The 20794-nt window shown below is 41.0% G+C and overlaps 3 protein-coding genes across 3 annotated transcripts in view; all 3 read left to right on the top strand.

Annotated features, from left to right (window-relative positions):
- The first annotated feature begins 1656 nt into the window (after positions 1–1656).
- On the top strand, positions 1657–15294 carry LOC106569455 (GTPase IMAP family member 4-like). Its single transcript, XM_014140862.2, has 5 exons — positions 1657–1747; positions 10645–10728; positions 13448–14151; positions 14907–15095; positions 15217–15294. The coding sequence occupies exons 2-3, from the start codon at positions 10698–10700 to the stop codon at positions 14107–14109; spliced, it is 693 nt and encodes a 230-aa protein (XP_013996337.2). The 5' UTR covers positions 1657–1747; positions 10645–10697; the 3' UTR covers positions 14110–14151; positions 14907–15095; positions 15217–15294.
- LOC106570387 (uncharacterized) lies at positions 14148–18331 on the top strand. The gene is made up of 5 exons (XM_045694359.1): positions 14148–14151; positions 14907–15095; positions 15217–15921; positions 16695–16883; positions 17004–18331. The coding sequence occupies exons 1-5, from the start codon at positions 14148–14150 to the stop codon at positions 17630–17632; spliced, it is 1716 nt and encodes a 571-aa protein (XP_045550315.1). The 3' UTR covers positions 17633–18331.
- The window catches only part of LOC106570292 (uncharacterized), a 49221-nt gene continuing 46240 nt past the window's right edge, over positions 17814–20794 (top strand). The window contains exon 1 of the mRNA XM_014142493.2: positions 17814–17832. Coding sequence (XP_013997968.2) covers positions 17814–17832 — 19 coding nt within the window. The remainder of the gene's footprint in view (positions 17833–20794) is intronic.

Raw genomic sequence — 20794 nt, 5'->3', positions numbered from 1 at the left:
TTATAGCATTACGCCCAAGAACAACTGACCTTAGACGACGTTTGAGTGTTGATCGGGACACGTGTAGAATATCTGCTATCTGAAACACACTGAAAGCACAGGACATCAGAAACCTCAGTTGCTCTTGAGTGATGGCATGACAAGGTACACCTCTAGCTCCTCTCCATGTCCGAGGAGCCCGGTAACCGGAACTGGCTGTAACAATAACACACTGCGTTTAGGCTACTTAGTGTATTGTCACACCGTCCACCCCCCTCATTCCAAAAATCACTTTTAAATTATAGTAACTGTCATAAATTGTGGCCAAGTAATGTTTTTATAATATTGGATTTTAAAGCCAGGACATAAATAGAAATGTTGACCAAGAACAAATACAATGGGCAGCAGGAGAAGGAAGAGTGAAAAAAAACAGTAAACCCAACCACACCCACTACAATGCTGCTTACCTTGTTGTGCATGCCAGCCAGAGGAATGAATCTCCTGAATGAACTGAGATACTTGAGCAATGAGAGCATCTGCTGAAGCAACATTTATCAGCCTCCCCCTAGCCCAGTCAAGGCTCCTCTGCATGGTTTCCTTCTGCAAGACGACAGTTGTGAAAGTAGAGACCATAGGACTGCGATTCCTGTTAAAACAGTGCCATAGTACTAACGTTAACGTTCCTGGTTCTGAAGTTGTTAATTTCTACATCATAGGCTTAAAATGAAATATTACAATTTCAGAGGGTATTCAAAAGTAATATATGTGCTGTTGGAAAGCTGGTATGTTGTAGATATTAGCAAAGTTTTTACAGGGTTGTCTTAGGTCAAATGAGCTTTGTGAGTTTTGTAAATGTTTTCATGCTAATCGCGAGCTAGCGTGGCTGAGGCTAGGTGGTATTGCTATTATGGCTAGCGAGCCTAAAAATACAAAAAAATGCCTAAAAATAAAAAATACATGTTTCACGTCAGTACTCCTCGACAATAAATCACCTTTATGTAGTTAGCAGGGCTGTAAAAATGTTACAAGACTGCGCCGTTCACTGCGGCGATGGCCGGGGTGTGCGGATCAACTTTAGGATTAATAATAGTATTTAGAAATATTCAACCTTGTTAATGTGGACTCAAGGGCATCAAGTCCAGGATTATCGGAGAGCAGTAGCCGAGTGCAGTCATTTAGGGTCTTGTGACATTCGTCGTTAGGAGACCAAGGCGCAGCGTGACCTAACCAGAGAAAAACGGCTCTCTCAGGTCAGGGCGTGACAGGTCTGCAGCGGATAAGGAAGTTTCTTCTCGCCATCTTCAATTGAGGTGTTGTTGCATCAAACTGACTACACTGATTATTGAAAACTGGGTGAAAGGAGGAGCTAGGGAAATTGGCTAGTAAAATTAGCATATTACAGAACGCGTTAAATTAGCGTATGTGTATATTTAGCAGCTGCAGGCGTTAACTTGATGTGTGCAGGACCACTTGCAGCCGTTTATTTAGCACATGTTGAACCGCCTGCAAGCACATTTGTATGCGCTTATTTGACGCGTGTAGGCGTTAATTTAGCGCGTGAAGACGTTAATTTAGCGCCTGCACCTGATTACTTTACACATGTAGCATTAAAAAGATCGCGTTTTGACCACGTGCTTTAAGACCCAAACGGCATTCCATATTTGGCCATACGTTTGGATAGGACGGGCTCCAGAGGAAGGAGGGGTTCCAGAGGAAAGAGCTGCATTTTTACTTTCACTGTCGTTTTCTGACCTGTGCGTGATAAAAGGTATGTAACCTATTATTTTTCTTTATAGTTTTGTTCTAGTTGGAATCAGCAGAATATTATCTCCAGACAATTATCTTTATAAAAAACAATCAAATATATTTTAGACAAATAAACGAAATACATTAGTTCCCTATTTCCACTCAATGTAGGACGGTGTCTTTCCCATTGTATACATTCCCTGGCAATGGACATTTTTTTCGTCCACATTGAATTAGATTCTCCTGTTAATTGTTTTCATTAGGAATGATGAGAATATAAATGAAAGCAGCTGTTTAGTGTTTCCAGATTTATTTGAAGTGTGACCTATAATGAATTACATTGAGTGAACAGAATGGTGTGAGTGTATACCTGTCAATAAAAATATTCACGACAAGTAAACAGGTGATTGGCTAGCTCAGCCAATGAGATGTCTCAGTTAAACGTCACACCATCTTCTATGAGGAAATGTCGGGAAGATGCAGTTTAGACATCTATTGCCAATTGGCAGGACATCTTGCAGATGTAGCCTACTGAGAATACCTGTCTTAGTCCAAACAACAATAATATAATAGAGAAGTATGCTCCTGTTATTACTGATGATAAGCATAATTTCAGTCGGGCCAACCCTGCTCACTGATCCATGATCTAATGGGTGAGCAGCATTCTGTTCCAGCCCAACAGTAGCACATCTGACTAAACTTGAAATAGCCTAGGTTGAATCAGGTGTGTTAGTACATTACTTGTATCTTGATAACTGTATTTTTGTACACAACATTTAATAACATCGTAACAGTCTCTTGGGACATTCATATCTGAGGATAGAAAACATAAAAAGAAAAAGGCAACATTATACTCAAATTAGACAGCACTGAATATTATTTTCTATTACAGTGCCTAGTGAAAGTCTACACTCCACTTGCACCGTCTTAAAAGGGATTAAATATCTTTTTTCCCTATAGATCTACACAACATACTCCACATTTTCAAAGTGAAAGTTATAAAAATGAAAATATGAAGATGTCTTGATTGCATATGTCTTTACACCCCAGAGGTAATACTTGGTAATATACACTACCGTTCAAAAATGTAGGGTCACTAAGAAATGTCCTTATTTTTTAAAGAAAAGCTAAAAATTTTGTCCATTAAAATAACATCAAATTGATCGGAAATACCGTGTAGACATCGTTAATGTTGTTTATGACTATTGTAGCCTGGAAATGGCTGAGTTTTTATGGAATATCTACATAGGCGTACAGAGGCCCATTATCAGCAACCATCACTCCTGTGTTCCAATGGCACATTGTGTTAGCTAATCCAAGTTTATCATGAAGAGTCACTTTTTCACTGTTGACGTTGAGACTGGTATTTTGCGGGTACTATTTAATCAAGCTGCCAGTTGAGGACTTGTGAGGCATCCGTTTCTCAAACTAGACACTCTAATGTACTTGTCCTCTTGCTCAGTTGTGCACCGGGGCCTCCCACTCCTCTTTCTATTCTGGTTAGAGACAGTTTGCGCTGTTCTGTGAAGGGAGTAGTACACAGCGTTGTGCGAGATCTTCAGTTTCTTGGCAATTTCTTGCATGGACTAGCCTTCATTTCTCAGAACAAGAATAGACTGACGAGTTTCGGAAGAAAGTTATTTTTTTTCTGGCCATTTTGAGCCTGTAATCGAACCCAGATACTCAACTGGTCTAAAGAAGGACAGTTTTATTGCTTCTTTAATCAGGACAACAGTTTTCAGCTGTGCTAACATAATTGCAAAAGTGTTTTCTAATGATCAATTAGCATTTTAAAATGATAAACCTGGATTAGCTAACACAATGTACCATTGGAACACACGAGTGATGGTTGCTGATAATGGGCCTCTGTACGCCTATGTAGATATTCCATAAAAAAATCTGCTGTTTCCAGGCTACAATAGTCATTTACAACATTAACAATGTCTACACTGTATTTCTGATCATTCTGATGTCAATTTAATCGACAAAAATTTTAGCTTTTCTTTCAAAAACAAGGACATTTTTAAACGACCCCAAACTTTTGAATGGTCGTGTATATGGTCTGTGTCAGCGCAATGGAAAGGGCACACTGCAGTGTGTGTAGGGGGGCAGCTTTGTCTCATAGTGTCACGAATCCCACCGAAGGTGGCTCCCCTGCCTGCTCGGGCGGCGCTCGGCGGTCGTCGTCGCCGGCCTACTAGCCGCCGCTGATCCCTTTTTCCTTTTCGGTTGGTATGTCTTATTGTTTGCACCTGTTCCTTATTTGTGTCTCTTGATTTATGGTTATTTAGGCCTGTTTAGCCCGCCCAGGTTTGTGTGGGATTATTTTCGTCAAAGTGCTTTTTTTGTTGGATGTGCTGGCGATCTGCATGTGTTGTTTTATATGCGTACTGTGGACCCGTTGTATTTGGGCACTTCGTTATTCACGCCGGTTGTGTTGGCGTCGACCGTTTTCGTATTAAGGAATAAACACATTTTTCCTTACCTCTGCTCTCTGCGCCTGACTCCTACCACCACTCCTAGCAATCGCTGACACATAGACTAGATTTAGTATAGTAAAAGTAGATCCGGGACACACAAATTAGTATGATATGTCACGTTTGGTATGGTTACATCGGACAGATGGTTAATTAAGGCAAAAACTAAAGGAGGGTGGTTGGTCGGTATGGATGGGTGTGCGTATAACATATTTTTATGTTTTGCAAATTAATAACATATCATATGAAATGGATGATGGACATCCACAAATTAATGCAGTACTAGTCAAAAGTTTGTACACAACTCATTCAAGGGTAGCAACCAATAAACTGTTAAACAAATCAAAATATATTTTATATTTGAGATTCTTCAAAGTCGCCACCGTTTGCCTTGATGACAGCTTTGCACACTCTTGGCATTCTCTCAACCAGCTTCATGAGGTAGTCACCTGGAATGCTTTTCAATTAACAGGTGTGCCTTGTTAAAAGTTCATTTGTGGAATTTATTTCCTTCTTGATGCATTTGAGCCAATCAGTTGCGTTATGACAAGGTAGGGGTGGTATACGGAAGATAGCCCTATTTGGTAAAATACCAACTCCATATTATGGCAAGAACAGCTCAAATAAGCAAAGAGAAACGACAGTCCATCATTACTTTAAAACATGAAGGTCAGTCAATCCGGAAAATTTCAAGAACTTTGAACGTTTCTTCAAGTGCAGTCGCAAAAACCATCAAGCGCAATGATGAAACGTGCTCTCATGAGGACCGCCACAGGAAAGGAAGACCCAGAGTTCCCTCTGCTGCAGTGGATAAGTACATTGGAGTTACCAGCCTCAGAAATGTAAGCCCAAATAAATGCTTCACAGAGTTCAAGTAACAGACACATCTCAACAACAACTGTTCAGAGGAGACTGGGTGAATCAGGCCTTCATGGTCAAATTGCTGCAAAGAAACCACTAATAAAGGACACCAATAATAAGAAGAGACTTGCTTGTGCCAAGAAACATGAGCAATGGACATTAGACCGGTGGAAATCTGTCCTTTTGTCTGATGAGTTCCAACCGCCGTGTCTTTGTGAGATGCGAACAGATGATCTCTGCATGTGTGGTTCCCACTGTGAAGCACGGAGGAGGTGTGATGGTGTGGGGGTGCTTTGCTTGTGACAATGTCTGTGATTTATTTACAATTCAAGGTACACTTAACCAGCATGGCTACCACAGCATTCTGCAGCGATACCCCATCCCATTTGGTTTGGGCTTAGTGGGACTATCATTTGTTTTTCAACAGGACAATGACCCAACATGCCTCCAGGCTTTGTAAGGGCTATTTGGCCAAGAAGAAGAGTGATGGAGTGCTGTATCAGATGACATGGCCTCGACATTCACCCAACCTCAAACCAATTGAGATGTTTTGGATGAGTTGGACCACAGAGTGAAGGAAAAGCAGCCAACAAGTGCTCAGCATATGTGGGAATTCCTTCAAGACTGTTGGAAAAGCATTCCAGTTGAAGCTGGTTGAGAGACTGCCAAGAGTGTGCGAAGCTATCATCAAGTCAAAGCGTGGCTACTTTGAAGAATCTCAAGTATAAAATATATTTTGATTTGTTGAACACTATTTTGGTTACTACATGATTCCATAAAGAATATCCCTTGAATGAGTAGGTGTGTCCAAACTGTATGACTGGTACTGTATTTCCCTAATACAGTGGTCTGAAACTCATAGTTTGTGTAATTCCTATTGGAATCCAGCCAAAGTGGAATTTTCTGAATTGTTATTCACCTGCAACCTGCATTCAGAATGACTGCCAGGGTTGGGAAGATAGTAGACTACCGTAAACATCTAAACTGAAACAACCATTTCAGTAACAGGTGCAATAAGTCCAAGTAACAAATTGGAATAGTTGAGAAACATTTATATTATTTATATTTAAGTAGCATAACATGAATCAATCAATATGCATGCACAAACATAGATATTGACACAAACAGTTCTAAAAATAAACCTGCAATAGAGCATGGTGGGAAATATAATAATGATGGGCATGGTTTTGGTTCAACTCTGGTTTTTATCACCAACATTGTGGTTATTTTACCACAGTGTTATTTTAACTTTTATGGTGTTAATTTAACTCTTGAATCAACACTAGAAATCTTACACTGAAAAATCAACACTAGTTTACACTTGCCAATTTGCTGTGTGTGCTATGAAAGGGACACATCTGGAGGCTTCCATACATTTCAGGAACCTGTTAGTATTCTGAAGAACCATTGATGCCATGTCAAGGACCCCACACATAACTCAGGTTCTTTATTGGGCAAGAGTTCTCCAAGTAAAGTTAGTTAGCTAGTTAGCTATCAGTTCATTTGAGTTACACAGTGGCTAGTGCAAGCCTACCATTACTCCTTAACGTCCAAGGACCTTTAATTTTACTTTGAGGTAGACTTGCTCTGGCAGCCAAAACAGCCAAATACTCTGTCTAAATGTGAATTGATTAGATGCGGTTATAGAAACCTAAAGACTTTTACTTTCATATCACATCAAAATAATTTCACAAATGCAAAATACTTGCCTCACATACGTCCTGCATTAACATAAATTCATAACCTGCACAGGTTTCACAAAACTCAAAAATAGCGCTAAAATAAATCACTTACCTTTGAAGATGTTCATCTTTTTGCAATCCAATGGGTCCCAGTTACACAATGAATGGTCCTTTTGTTCGATAAAGTCCTTTATATCCTAAAAATGTCAGTTTATTTGGCGCGTTTGATTCAGAAATCCACCTGTTCCAACTCGCCCAACATGCCTACAAACGAATCTAAAAAGTTACCTGTAAACATTGTCCAAACAATTCAAATAACATTTCTAATCCAACCTCAGGTACCCTAATATGTAAATAATCTCTGAAATTTAAGACGGAATAAACTGTGTCCAACACCGGAGGAAAAAGAACCAGGAAAGCGCACTCATTCACGCGCACCAAAAGAATAGAGTCCTTCTGAGTGACACTTAGAAAGAATACGACTACTTCTTCATTTTTCAGAAAACAAGCATGAAACAATTTCTAAAGACTGTTGACATCTAGTGGAAGCCATAGGAACTGCAACCTGGGTCCTAATAATTTGACTTTCTCCATAGAAAATCATAGAAAAGTCCAATGACCTAAAAAAAAAATATATATATATATATATATTTCCTGGATGGATTGACCTCGAGTTTTTGCCTGCCAAATCAGTTTTGTTATACCCACAGACAATATTTGAAAAGTTTTAGAAATGTCAGTGTTTTCTATCTAATGGTTCCAGTTATATGCATATCCTAGCTTCTGGGCCTGAGTAACAGGCAATTTACTTTGGGCACGTTTGTCATCCAAACTTCAAAATACTGCCCCCTACCCCAGAGAGGTTTAACAAACTCCCCTGTACAGAAGACGCCTTCTTCCAATGACTCTTGTGTGTAATGTAATGGAACTGAGACTCATGATCAAGGGCTACACCAAACAGTATAATGGATACCAAAATGTTTTGGTTAAATCACATTATCCACTGTTACATTCTGTAGCTACCTTACAGGGCACTCCAAGAACTCTGGATCATGATCCCCACCACAGTTGCAACACTGACCTTCTTCACATCGATTTTCAATATACTCCATCCGTGTACAAACATTTGCAACATTGCCAAATCCTTTACAGTTTTTGCATTGTAGTGGTTTGTGGATGAAAAAACGGCGAGCTGGAGCTCGTTTGAGCTGTGTGAATGCCCTCACCCCCTAGCACTTAATGCTGATTGTTACGATTCTGACTCGCTACAGGCTGTAACTATATCCAGAGTTTTATTGGCTCTTGGTCACCAACACACATTAGCGCACACACACACAAGCTAGGCGTGATCTTCATGATACAATTAGGAATGGACTTCTAAAGGAAATATACCCATATGTTAACACTGGTAATGCCGCTGTACAATTGGACTGTGGTTTTGTTGACTTCAGAATTTTCAGGTGGGGTTGCTGCAGCACCCTCAGCGCCCCTACTTCCCGTGACTATGCACTTCCACCATGATCCCTAAAGTTGCCTTCCTGCCTCAACAACAACGTTAGTTGTTTGTCTCCAGAGGATGCCCAGTTAACAATTATAGGGAGAGAGAATGTTTTTGTAATGTTCGACCTGATGTTTCAGTGTCCAGTTTTCTGTTAGTTAGGGAAACATTCTATGTACAGTATGTTAGCAAAATCTCCTGAGAACATATTTTAACATATTTACCCAGAACGTGGTTACCATGTTCTTACAATATCCAATATTAATGTTCTAGACACGTTTCATTGGACGTTGCAAGAACATTCATGTGTCCTGTTTTCTGAGGGTTAGGAGAATATTCCATGAACACCAAACATACACAACATGGTTGCCATGTTCTCAGAATAAAGATATTAATGTTCTAGACACGTTCCATGGGACGTTGCAAGAACATTCCTGTGTCCAAGTACATTTAAAACATAGGACATTCCCCTGGAGTTTTTTGTCTAGTTCCCAGCTTGTTTTTAAGATGTTGCCTGATGGTCCCAAAGTAACATTCTCCCAAAGAAAAACGATTTGATTTCTAATTTAAGGAGTAACATTGAAACAGAGTAATATGCCCAACCAACATGAGACAACTACACAGAAAACCGTAAAATTGCTCAAATAAGTAAATCAAATCAATGATGAAAGAATAGTCAGATTAACTTAAGTGACACAGACATGGGGGCATAGCAGGAAGATTGGAATGTTGTGAACCAAGAGGTTGTGAGTTCAAATCCCAATGAAGACTTGTGAAATAATAAAAACTGTATAAATTAACATTCACAATATAATCATGTACATTGAAAAAATTGTATGTTAAAAGCACAGTTTTTTTGTGTGTGGAGGTGTCCCTAACCTTGCTAACACACAAAGAGCGATGAATGGATCATCAGGGCCTTGATGGGCTCGGCAACAGTAACAAGGGGTGGTGTGTAAAGAAACACGTTTTTTCACGTTTCTTTGGGACCAGGTGCCCCGTTCTGGCCGACATCGAAGTCTGCTCAAAACAAAAGTGATGGATGTGGAGTAATGAGTAGGATTATGTGTTTGCACATGCAAAAGTGATTGCTTTTGATAAAACGCTTTTATGGAAAATAGATGTTTCTGAACAATGCACCATGCTACCTTGTTGACATGACTGAGCGGAACAGATTACTGTTCATTTGAGAAGGGCCCTCCACCCTCACAGATTTTGCCCGTTCACGTCACTGGCCATAGCCCAGTGCAATGCAGGTCATCTTAATCGAACTCCCTCTATGCTTCGCTGTGTTTTTTGCAGAGGGAACTGATTGGTCAGGAGTAAAAGGTCCTTCCCCCAGAGCTGTTCAACCCACTTTTTTCTGTGCGCATATCTTTCTACAACCTTGCAAATCTGTCTATAAATGTACAAGTTTTCACTTGGTACTTGATAGAACTGATACAAAATGCAAGTGTATTTTTGATTCACAGCAGAATATTCATTGTCCTAAATGGATTCTTAAAATGTATGCTTGTAAATCTTATTGAATTTATTCCAATGTCAAGTTATAAATTTGCAACCATTGTTACATTTATTTACACATCATGATACAAGCTTGCAATATGTAATTACGAATTTGCTAATCGTGCTTGCAACCACGAATCTCAATGTACGACCAGGGAATTCTAAATATAAGCTTGTAGAGTTCTGTCATTGATATATAATCCCATACATTTCACCACCAGGTAGACTCTCCATATAGCACCCTGCCTTGTGTCATAGAGGGAGATCTATTAACGCTGGCCCGGGTTGAATCGGGCAACGGTCCGTCACGTCATCAGGCTTAAAGCTGTGAAGGAGGAGCGCCCTTCTCAAATCAAACAGTAATCCGCGCCACTCGGTCATGTTCTTAACAAAGGCAGCTAGGTGCTTCAATTAGAAACGTACATCTCTTTTCCATAAAATAAATGTTTGATTTTTCAAACTAGTTTTCATTGGGTAGGCAGATAAAGTGTTTTTATCAAAAGGAATCACTTTTGCATGTGAAAACACAGAATTTGACTCAGTACTCAACATGCTTAATTACATCAATTTGTTTTGAGTGGACTTCACCATTGGTCAGAGTGGGGAATTGAGCTCACGCCTGGGAGGCAGCCCAGTTCCAAAAGGAATGCAATCACTTTTCACCCAGTTCAAACTCCTTCCACCGAGGTAACCCGGGCCAGATAAACAAGCCCCTTCATATACAATAGTCTATGCCTTATTTTCTGTCATGTGCTGACAGGTGACAGGACAAATCTGTAGGCTCTCTTCCTGTGTGATAAACTACTGTGTCCTCATGATGATGTACTAGACACCTATGTTCTCAAAGTGTTTTTAACATGAGAAAGTCAATTATTTTCTATCTGATCCACTGCAGGAGTGAATAACGGGGGAAGAAGAAGGAGAGAAAGAGAGTCTGAGGATGCCACAATGGCTGCAAGTGGATTAAACACGTCGTCAGGTAATTTCTACAAATTAAATCTAAATCATTTTTCATCTGTACCCATCATAACCCTGTATGCAAATTATCTAAATGTAACTGACAAAATAAAGAAAATATCAGTAGGACATTGGGCTTCACCAGCCAGAACAGCTTACAAAATATAAACGCAACATGCAACAATTTCAATGATTTTACTGAGTTACAGTTCATAAGGAAGTCAGTCAATTTAAATAAATGAATTAGGCCCTAATCTATTGAATTGACATGAATGAGCAGGGGCGCAGTCATGGGTGGGACTGGGGAGACCACTGGGGAGCCAGGCCCAGCCAATCAGAATGAATTTTTCCCCACAATAGGACTTTATTACAGACAGAAATGCCACAGATTTGAGGGCACATGCAATTGTCATGCTGTCTGCAGGAATGTCCACCCGAGCTGTTGCCAGAGATTGTAATGTTAATTTCTCTACCATGAGCCGCCTCCAACGTCCAACCGGCCTCGTAGCAGTACATCACATCAAATCAAATTTTATTGGTCACATACACATATTTAGCAGATGTTATTGCGGGTGTGGCGAAATGCTTGTGTTCCTAACTCCAACAGTGCAGTAGTATCTAACAATTCACAACAATACACACTAATCTAAAAGTAAAAGAATGGAATTAAGAAATATATAAATATTAGATAGAGCAATGTCGGAGTGGCATTGACTAAAATACATTACAATAGAATACAGTATATACATATGAGATGAGTAAAGCAGTATGTAAACAATATGTAAACATTATTAAAGTGACTAGTGTTCCATTATTAAAGTGGCCAGTGATTCCAAGTCTACAGTGGGTATAGAAAGTCACCACCCCTTTCAAAATGTTCACCTTTTGTTGCCTTACAGCCTGAAATGAAAACACATAAAATCAGACTTTTTCCGGCTTTATTTACACACAGTAACCCACAATATCAAGTGGAACCACCTTTTGCTTGAATTACATGCATGAGTCTCTTTGAATATGTCTACTAGCTTTTCAGACCTAGACTGTGCAATATTTGCCAATTCTTCCTTTCAGAATTGTTCAAGCTCAGTCAAATTGCATGGTGACCGCTCATGGACTGCACTCTTCAAGTCATTCCATTGATTCTCGAGGGGATTTAGGTCGGGGCTCTGACAAGGCCACTCAAGGAAATTCACCTTCTTGTTCTTCAGCCACTGTACAGTTGCTTTGGCGGTGTGCTTTGGGTCATTGTTATGTTGAAATGTGAACCATCTTCTTATTTTTAACTTCGTGGCAGAGGGCTGCAGGTTCTCCTCAAGACTCTGTGGGTATTTTGCACTGTTCATTTTCCCTTCTATCCTGACAAGTGCTCCTGTCCCTGCTGAAGAGAAACACCCCCACAAAAGGATGCTGCCACCACTGTGATTTACTGTAGGCATGGTGTTCTTTGGGTGGAAAGATGTATTGGATTTTCGCCAGACATTGTTTTGCGTTCAGGACAAATATTCAATTTTGTTCTCATCTGCCTAGGTCAGCATCCCAGAGTCACCTCTTCACTGTTGACGTTGAGACTGGTGTTTTGCGGGTACTATTTAATGAAGTTTCCAGTTGAGGACTTGTGAGGCGTCGGTTTCTCAAACTAGACACAAACTAGACACTCAAACTCTTCTGTGAAGAGAGTAGTACACAGCGTTGTACGAGATATTCCGTTTCTTGATAATTTCTCGCATGGAATAGCCTTCAATTCTCAGAACAAGAATAGACTGACGAGTATCAGAAGAAAGGTCTTTGTTTCTGGCCATTTTGAGCCTGTAATCGAACCCACAAATGCTGATGCTCCAGATACTCAACTAGTCTAAAGGACAGTTTTATTGCTTCTTTAATCAGAACAAAATTTTTCAGCTGTGCTAACATAATTGCAAAATGATTTTCTAATGATCAGTTAGCCTTTTAAAATGATAAACTTGGATTAGCTAACGTAACATGCCATTGGAACACAGGAGTGATGGTTGCTGATAATGCGCCTCTGTACGCCTATGTAGATATTCCATAAAAAATCTGCCGTTTCCAGCTACAATAGTCATTTACAACATTAACAGTGTCTACACTGTATTTCTGATCAATTTGATGTTATTTTAATGGACCAATGTGCTTTTCTTTCAAAAACAAGGACATTTCTAAGTGACCCCAAACTCTTGAACAGTAGTGTATATAAAGTGCATTTGGAAAGTATTCAGACCCTTTGACATGTTCCACATTTTGTTAGGTTCAGCCTTATTCTAAAATGTATTTGAACATTTTTTATCAATCTACACACAATAACCCATAATGACAAAGTCAAAACAGGTTTTTAGACATTTTTGCAAATGTATTAAAAATAAAAATACATCTTATTTACATACATATTCAGATCCTTTGCTTTGAGACTCAAAATTGAGCTCAGGTGCATCCTGTTTCCATTCATCATCCTTGAGATGTTCTACAACTTAGAGTCCACCTGTGGTAAATTCAATTGATTGGACATGATTTGGAAAGGCACATACCTGTCAATGTAAGGTCCCACAGTTGACAGTGCATGTCAGAGCAAAAACCAAGCCATGAGGTCAAAGGAATTGTCCGTAAGGGTTTTTAATGATAGCAGACAAAGCTATCAGATGTATAATATACTTTCTGCAGTGAGACAAATGTTTACGAGAGTAAACTCATGAACACGTATGATTTCTCTGTGCTTCATCTGCTACTAGGTGACACCCTCCATCTCTCAGGGCTGAGGATTGTGCTGCTGGGATGCAAAGATGCTGGGAAAAGTTCAGCAGGAAACACCATCCTGGGCAGAGAGGAGTTTGACCTGAGGAGAACTGCTCAGTGTGTGAAGAAACAGGGAGAAGTAGCAGGGAGGCAGGTCACTGTAGTCGACACTCCAGGCTGGTGGGCTAATCAACCTGTAGAGAGGACTCCTGAGCTGGTTAAACAGGAGATTGTGCTCAGTGTGTCTCAGTGTCCCCCAGGACCCCACACTATCCTCCTGGTCATACGGGGGGATCTTTCATTCACTGAGAAACACAGCATATCAATAGAGGACCACCTGGAGCTTCTCAGTGAGAAAGTCTGGAGTCACACTATAGTGCTGTTTACCCATGGGGACTGTCTGGGAGACACAACCATTGAGCAGCATATTCAGAGAGAAAGGGAGGCCCTCCAGTGGCTTGTTGAGAAATGTGGAAACAGGTATCATGTCCTCAACAATGAGAACAAGGGTGATGTCACTCAGGTCACAGAGCTGCTGGAGAAGATAGATGAGATGGTGACAGGAAACAGAGGAGGACATTATGAGATAAAGAGAGAGATACTACTGGAGATAGAAGTGAAAAGAAGGGAAATAAGGAGAGAGCAAAACAGAGACTGATGAAGGTTCAGGAACAGAGAAAGACCCTCAGATCACCAATGGGTAAGTTTATTTCAGTGTCTGATTTGGGTCTTTGAATTATTCAGTAAATTTGGTTGAGAATTGCCTCAAAATATATATATTTTTTGGACACAAAATAAATATCTAAAAGACCATAGAAAATAAACTAATTGTAAATCTGTTAGTTAATGTATGATTTGTACAATTTCTAAAGTTTTTATGCCAAGTGGCACCATTATACTCATACTGTATTTACAGATTAAATACAATAACACAACAACAAGAGACTTGTGATTTCATAGAACACATTGATTGTTTTTGAATTGCAGTAGTATTGGCTTCTTGGCACTGATTGTGTGTGAAAACCCTCAACGGGGTCACAGGCCTGTTCCCAGCCAATTACATCAAGCTAACCACCACAGAATCTGACCAAAGAAACCAATTTGAGTTTAAGTAGACAATCTGTAGACCGTGTGTGTGTGTGTGTGTGTGTTTTCCTCTCTGTAATGCCTGGTCACAGGGCAGCCTCTGACCCCTGGTGACTCGGTGTACATCTTTCCCTTTTAGGCTTCCTTATGTTTTCCATCCCTTCATTCCATCCCTCGTTTCTCTCTCTCCGCTCCATCACTCCCCCTGATTAAACCTCTTGCCTGCCTTCCTCCATGTGACAGAGCATGGAAATTAAAGACCAATCCAATCGCCTGTCTCTGGGAAGGCTGTGATCTGAGGAGTGTGTGTGTGATTGACAACCTTAATTTTTAACTCCTATGCCCCCCCCCCCCCTCTCTCTCTGTCAGGGATTCAGGTCATTGCCATATATGACTATGAGGCAGCTGATGACGATGAGTTGAGCTTCTCAGAGGGTCAGCTGATCAACGTGCTGGATAAAGTTGACCCTGGTTGGTGGGAAGGAGAGCTCAACGGGGTCACAGGACTGTTCCCTGCCAATTACGTCAAGATTACCACCATGGAATCTGACCAACAATGTGAGTTAGCATTGAAATTAAACTAGACATTGTATTGTCCATTTGGTCCACCATGTGTGTGTGTGGTTCAGGACCTTTATTTAGAACTCCTAAACCAACACCCCCCTCCTCTCTCTGCCAGGTGACTCCCTCCATCTCTCAGAGCTGAGGATTGTGCTGCTGGGATGCAAAGATGCTGGGAAAAGTTCAGCAGGAAACACCATCCTGGGCAGAGAGGAGTTTGACCTGAGGACAGCTGTTCAGTGTGTGAAGAAACAGGGAGAAGTAGCAGGGAGGCAGGTCACTGTAGTCGACACTCCAGGCTGGTGGGCTAATCAACCTGTAGAGAGGACTCCTGAGCTGGTTAAACAGGAGATTGTGCTCAGTGTGTCTCAGTGTCTCCCAGGACCCCACACTATCCTCCTGGTCATACGGGGGGATCTTTCATTCACTGAGAAACACAGAATATCAATAGAGGAACACATGGAGCTTCTCAGTGAGAGAGTCTGGAGTCACACTATAGTGCTGTTTACCCATGGGGACTGTCTAGGAGACACAACCATTGAGCAGCATATTCAGAGAGAAAGGGAGGCCCTCCAGTGGCTTGTTGAGAAATGTGGAAACAGGTATCATGTCCTCAACAATGAGAACAAGGGTGATGTCACTCAGGTCACAGAGCTGCTGGAGAAGATAGAGGAGATGGTGGCAGGAAACAGAGGAGGACATTATGAGATAAAGAGAGAGATACTACTGGAGATAGAAGTGAAAAGGAAGGGAAATAAGGAGAGAACAAAACAGAGACTGAAGAAGGTTCAGGAACAGAGAAAGACCCTCAGATCACCAATGGGTAAGTTTATTTCAGTGTCTGATTTGGGTATTTTAATTATTCAATAAATCTAGTTGAGAATTGCCTCAAAATATATTTTTCAAAACAAAAGATATTCATTGTAAAGATGTTAGAAAATGTACAAATCATACAATAACTAATGTTTTTATGCCAAGAGGCACCATTATACTCATACTGTATTTACAAATTAAATACAATAACACATCAACAAGAGACTTGTGATTTCATAGAACACATTGATTGTTCTTGAATTGCGGTAGTATTGGCTTCTTGGCACGGATTGTGTGTGAGAACCCTCAACGGGGTCACAGGCCTGTTCCCAGCCAATTACATCAAGCTAACCACCACAGAATCTGACCAAAGAAACCAATTTGAGTTTAAGTAGACAATCTGTAGACCTTGTAGTGTGTGTGTGTGTGTGTGTGTGTGTGTGTGTGTGTGTGTGTGTGTGTGTGTGTGTGTGTGTGTGTTTTCCTCTCTGTAATGCCTGGTCACAGGGCAGCCTCTGACCCCTGGTGACTCGGTGTACATCTTTCCCTTTTAGGCTTCCTTATGTTTTCCATCCCTTCATTCCATCCCTCGTTTCTCTCTCTCCGCTCCATCACTCCCCCTGATTAAACATCTTGCCTGCCTTCCTCCGTGTGACAGAGCATGGAAATTAAAGACCAATCCAATCGCCTGTCTCTGGGAAGGCTGTGATCTGAGGAGTGTGTGTGTGATTGACAACCTTAATTTTTAACTCCTATGCCCCCCCTCCCCTCTCTCTCTGTCAGGGATTCAGGTCATTGCCATATATGACTATGAGGCAGCTGATGACGATGAGTTGAGCTTCTCAGAGGGTCAGCTGATCAACGTGCTGGATAAAGTTGACCCTGGTTGGTGGGAAGGAGAGCTCAACGGGGTCACAGGACTGTTCCCTGCCAATTACGTCAAGATTACCACCATGGAATCTGACCAACAATGTGAGTTAGCATTGAAATTAAACTAGACATTGTATTGTCCATTTGGTCCACCATGTGTGTGTGTGGTTCAGGACCTTTATTTAGAACTCCTAAACCAACACCCCCTCCTCTCTCTGCCAGGTGACTCCCTCCATCTCTCAGAGCTGAGGATTGTGCTGCTGGGATGCAAAGATGCTGGGAAAAGTTCAACAGGAAACACCATCCTGGGCAGAGAGGAGTTTGACCTGAGGACAGCTGCTCAGTGTGTGAAGAAACAAGGAGAAGTAGCAGGGAGGCAGGTCACTGTAGTCGACACTCCAGGCTGGTGGGCTAATCAACCTGTAGAGAGGACTCCTGAGCTGGTTAAACAGGAGATTGTGCTCAGTGTGTCTCAGTGTCTCCCAGGACCCCACACTATCCTCCTGGTCATACGGGGGGATCTTTCATTCACTGAGAAACACAGAATATCAATAGAGCAACACATGGAACTTCTCAGTGAGAGAGTCTGGAGTCACACTATAGTGCTGTTCACCTATGGAGATTGTCTGGGAGACACAACCATTGAGCAGCACATTGAGAGTGAAGGGGAGGCCCTCCAGTGGCTTGTTGAGAAATGTGGAAACAGGTATCATGTCCTCAACAATGAGAGCAAGGGTGATGTCACTCATGTCATAGAGTTGCTGGAGAAGATAGAGGAGATGGTGACAGGAAACAGAGGAGGACATTGTGAGATTAAGAGAGAGATACTGGAGAAAAATACATGTGGATAAGAAAAAAGGTAGAAAAAGCAAAACAGTGGTGCATGAAGGTGAAGAAACAGAGAGAGATCCACCAAACATTTATAGGTGAGTTTTCTGCTCATGACCAACATGCCAAACTGCTTTGCAGGAATAAAAGGACTAGACAACTGTCATATTTCAAATGATCAGCATTTCACATATCCTAGCAAACATGACCCCATTGGCCCGATGTGGGTAATCATTGGGCAAAGTGGGCACAGGCTAGCCCACACCAAACCCACACCAAGCCCACACCAGCCCGAGGCAGGGGCTACTTTGAATGTTTGGTGCTGTTGTTTGCACACAGTTCTTTTTGTGAAACAATTACTGAGAGTGTCATTCCAGTTTAAGTGTTCTGGTGCGATGCATGTTTGAAAAAGATATTGTACACTGACATTTTTTATTTTATTTAACCTTTATTTTAGTAGGGAGTCCCATTGAGACCAAGGCCTGTTTTTCAAGGGAGCCCTGCATGAACACAATTTATAAAACGTACAGCATTCAAACATGAAATGTATTAAAAACATACAATACTACAGTTAATGTAAGATGCAAACACATTCCTCAACAATGAGGTTAACAACTTGAACTGTCCTATATTCAGCAGCGCATCAAGGTGCAGAAAGTTCTGCAGATCATTCCATACATGGGGAGCAAAATAAACAGAATGCTTTTTTATTAACTAGGCAAGTCGGCTAAGAACAAATTCTTATTTACAATGATGGCCTACCCAATCCAATCCCAGATGACACTGGGCTAATTGTGCTCTGCCCTATGGGACTCCCAATCACATCTGGATGTGATACAGCCTGGTTACAAACCAGGGACTGTAGTTACACCTCTTGCGGTGAGATGCAGTGTCTTAGACCGCTGTGCCACTCGGGAGCTCTAATTCCATAGAGATCAATGGGAATCTAGAGTTAGCCATCCCTGTGATCAGGGCTGGTGACTTCTACGTCTGTAATTAAAAAATTAAGTAAGTTAGGGCGGAAGTTCGCATAAGAGGGCTTTAGAAACAAAAAAGGGAGCAGTGCATTGATCTATGAGACTTTAGAGAGGGACAGACTACTCTCTGATATAGAATGCAGTGATGTGTACTGAACCTATTTCCATATTTAAGCATATTAAGCTATGATTAATTGTGTCCGCTGGCTTCAATAAAGTGGCAGCTGCATTCATATAGACGATATCAACATAGACTAAAGCCGGAATGAATGTCGACAGAATGATACGTTTTCTGCTTTTTAACGAAAGTCATGCCCTATTCCTGTAAAGGAAGCCCATTTTAATTTGTAACTTCTTATCAAACTCAACAATATGCTTTTTGAAAGTTAGCTTTTCGTCAGTCCAGATACCCAGATACAGTTGGGTCTGAAATTATTGACACCCTTGATAAAGATGACTGAGTAAAATAAATAATTGAAATACTTAGCTATGTTGTATGCAATAAAAAATTGGGAAATTACCAGTGTATTATGAACTCAGCAAAAAAAGAAACGTCCCTTTTTCAGGACCCTGTCTTTCAAATCCAAATAACTTCACAGATCTTCATTGTAAAGGGTTTAAACACTTTTTTTCCATGCTGGTTCAATGACCCATAAACAATTAATGAACATGCACCTGTGGAACGGTCGTTAAGACACCAACAGCTTACAGACGGTAGGCAATTAAGGTCACAGTTATGAATACTAAGAGGCCTTTCTACTGATTCTGAAAAACACCAAAAGAAAGATGCCCAGTGTCCCTGCTCATCTGGGTGAACGTGCCTTTGGCATTCTGCAAGGAGGCATTAGGACTGCAGATGTGGACAGGGCAATACATTGCAATGTCCGTACTGTGAGACACCTAAGACAGCACTACAGGGAGACAGCACGGACAGCTGATCGTCCTCGCAGTGGCAGGCCACGTAATGGTAATCCGTCTGGCCCCGCAGCCTTGTGAATGTTGACCTGTTTAAAGGTCTTACTCACGTTGGCTACGGAGAGCGTGATCACACAGTCGTCCGGAACAGCTGATGCAGACGAATTAAATACTAGTGTATTTAATTACTTTGTCAAATGAATGGATTCACATAAAGACATAAAGCTTAAGTTACAAAACATTAGCAAGCATTACAAGCCATTATTCTAAGCATGGTCAGAGAGAGAGAGAGAGAAAGAAACCATGGCTTGTGTCATGGCCCATAGCTCATGGGAGAGTGAAAGAAAGAGTGTAGCTATCTCACCACAGCAAGTCAGGAACAAATAAGAGAGAGAACAATGAATGTAAGACCCTTTTATAAGCATCTGACATGTTTGGATTCAAAATCTGAGTTGTTGACCAATAGCATTAATTTAAAGTTAACGTCCAATCAGATATCAGACCTACATTATGTAACCTCTTCTTCTCAGAGGTGTGACAATGGGGGTTGGCAAGATCAGCCCAGAGAATGCTAAATTCCTAAGAGAACCCAGAGGAAATGATTGCATACAGTTGATAAGAAGAGTCACTTGGAGGGCTTCCCTACAAATCCAATGACATGGTGACATGATTTCATGTTGAATTCACATTAGTTGACAACTCAACCAAATGTTGATCAAAATTAAGCATTGAACTGACATCTCTGCCCAGTGGGCTGTATGGAAACACCTGCTTTCAATATACAATTCCGTTCAAAAGTTTGGGGTCAATTATAAATGTTCTTGTTTTTGAAAGAAAGGCAAAGGACAAGTACATTAGAAAAGAAAAAGCCGTATCCCAGACTGGCCAATAAAAAGAAAAGATTAAGATGGGCAAAATAACACAGACACTGTACAGAGGAACTAGAAGGCCAGCATCCCGGAGTCGCCTCTTCTGTTGACGTTGAGACTGGTGTTTTATGGGTACTATTTAATGAAGCTGCCAGTTGAGGACTTGTGAGGCGTTTGTTTCTCAAACTAGACACTGTAATGTACTTGTCCTCTTGCTCAGTTGTGCACCGGGGCCTCCCACTCCTCTTTCTATTCTGGTTAGAGACAGATTGCGCTGTTCTGTGAAGGGATTAGTACACAGCGTTGTACGAGATCTTCCGTTTCTTGACAATTTCTTGCATGGAATAGCCTTCATTTCTCAGAACAAGAATAGACTGATGAGTTTCAGAAGAAAGGTCTTTGTTTCTGGACATTTTGAGCCTGT

Source organism: Salmo salar, chromosome ssa01 (assembly GCF_905237065.1).
Source record: "Salmo salar chromosome ssa01, Ssal_v3.1, whole genome shotgun sequence".
Classification (NCBI taxonomy): Eukaryota; Metazoa; Chordata; class Actinopteri; order Salmoniformes; family Salmonidae; genus Salmo; species Salmo salar.
This window is presented reverse-complemented; position numbering and strand designations above follow the sequence as displayed.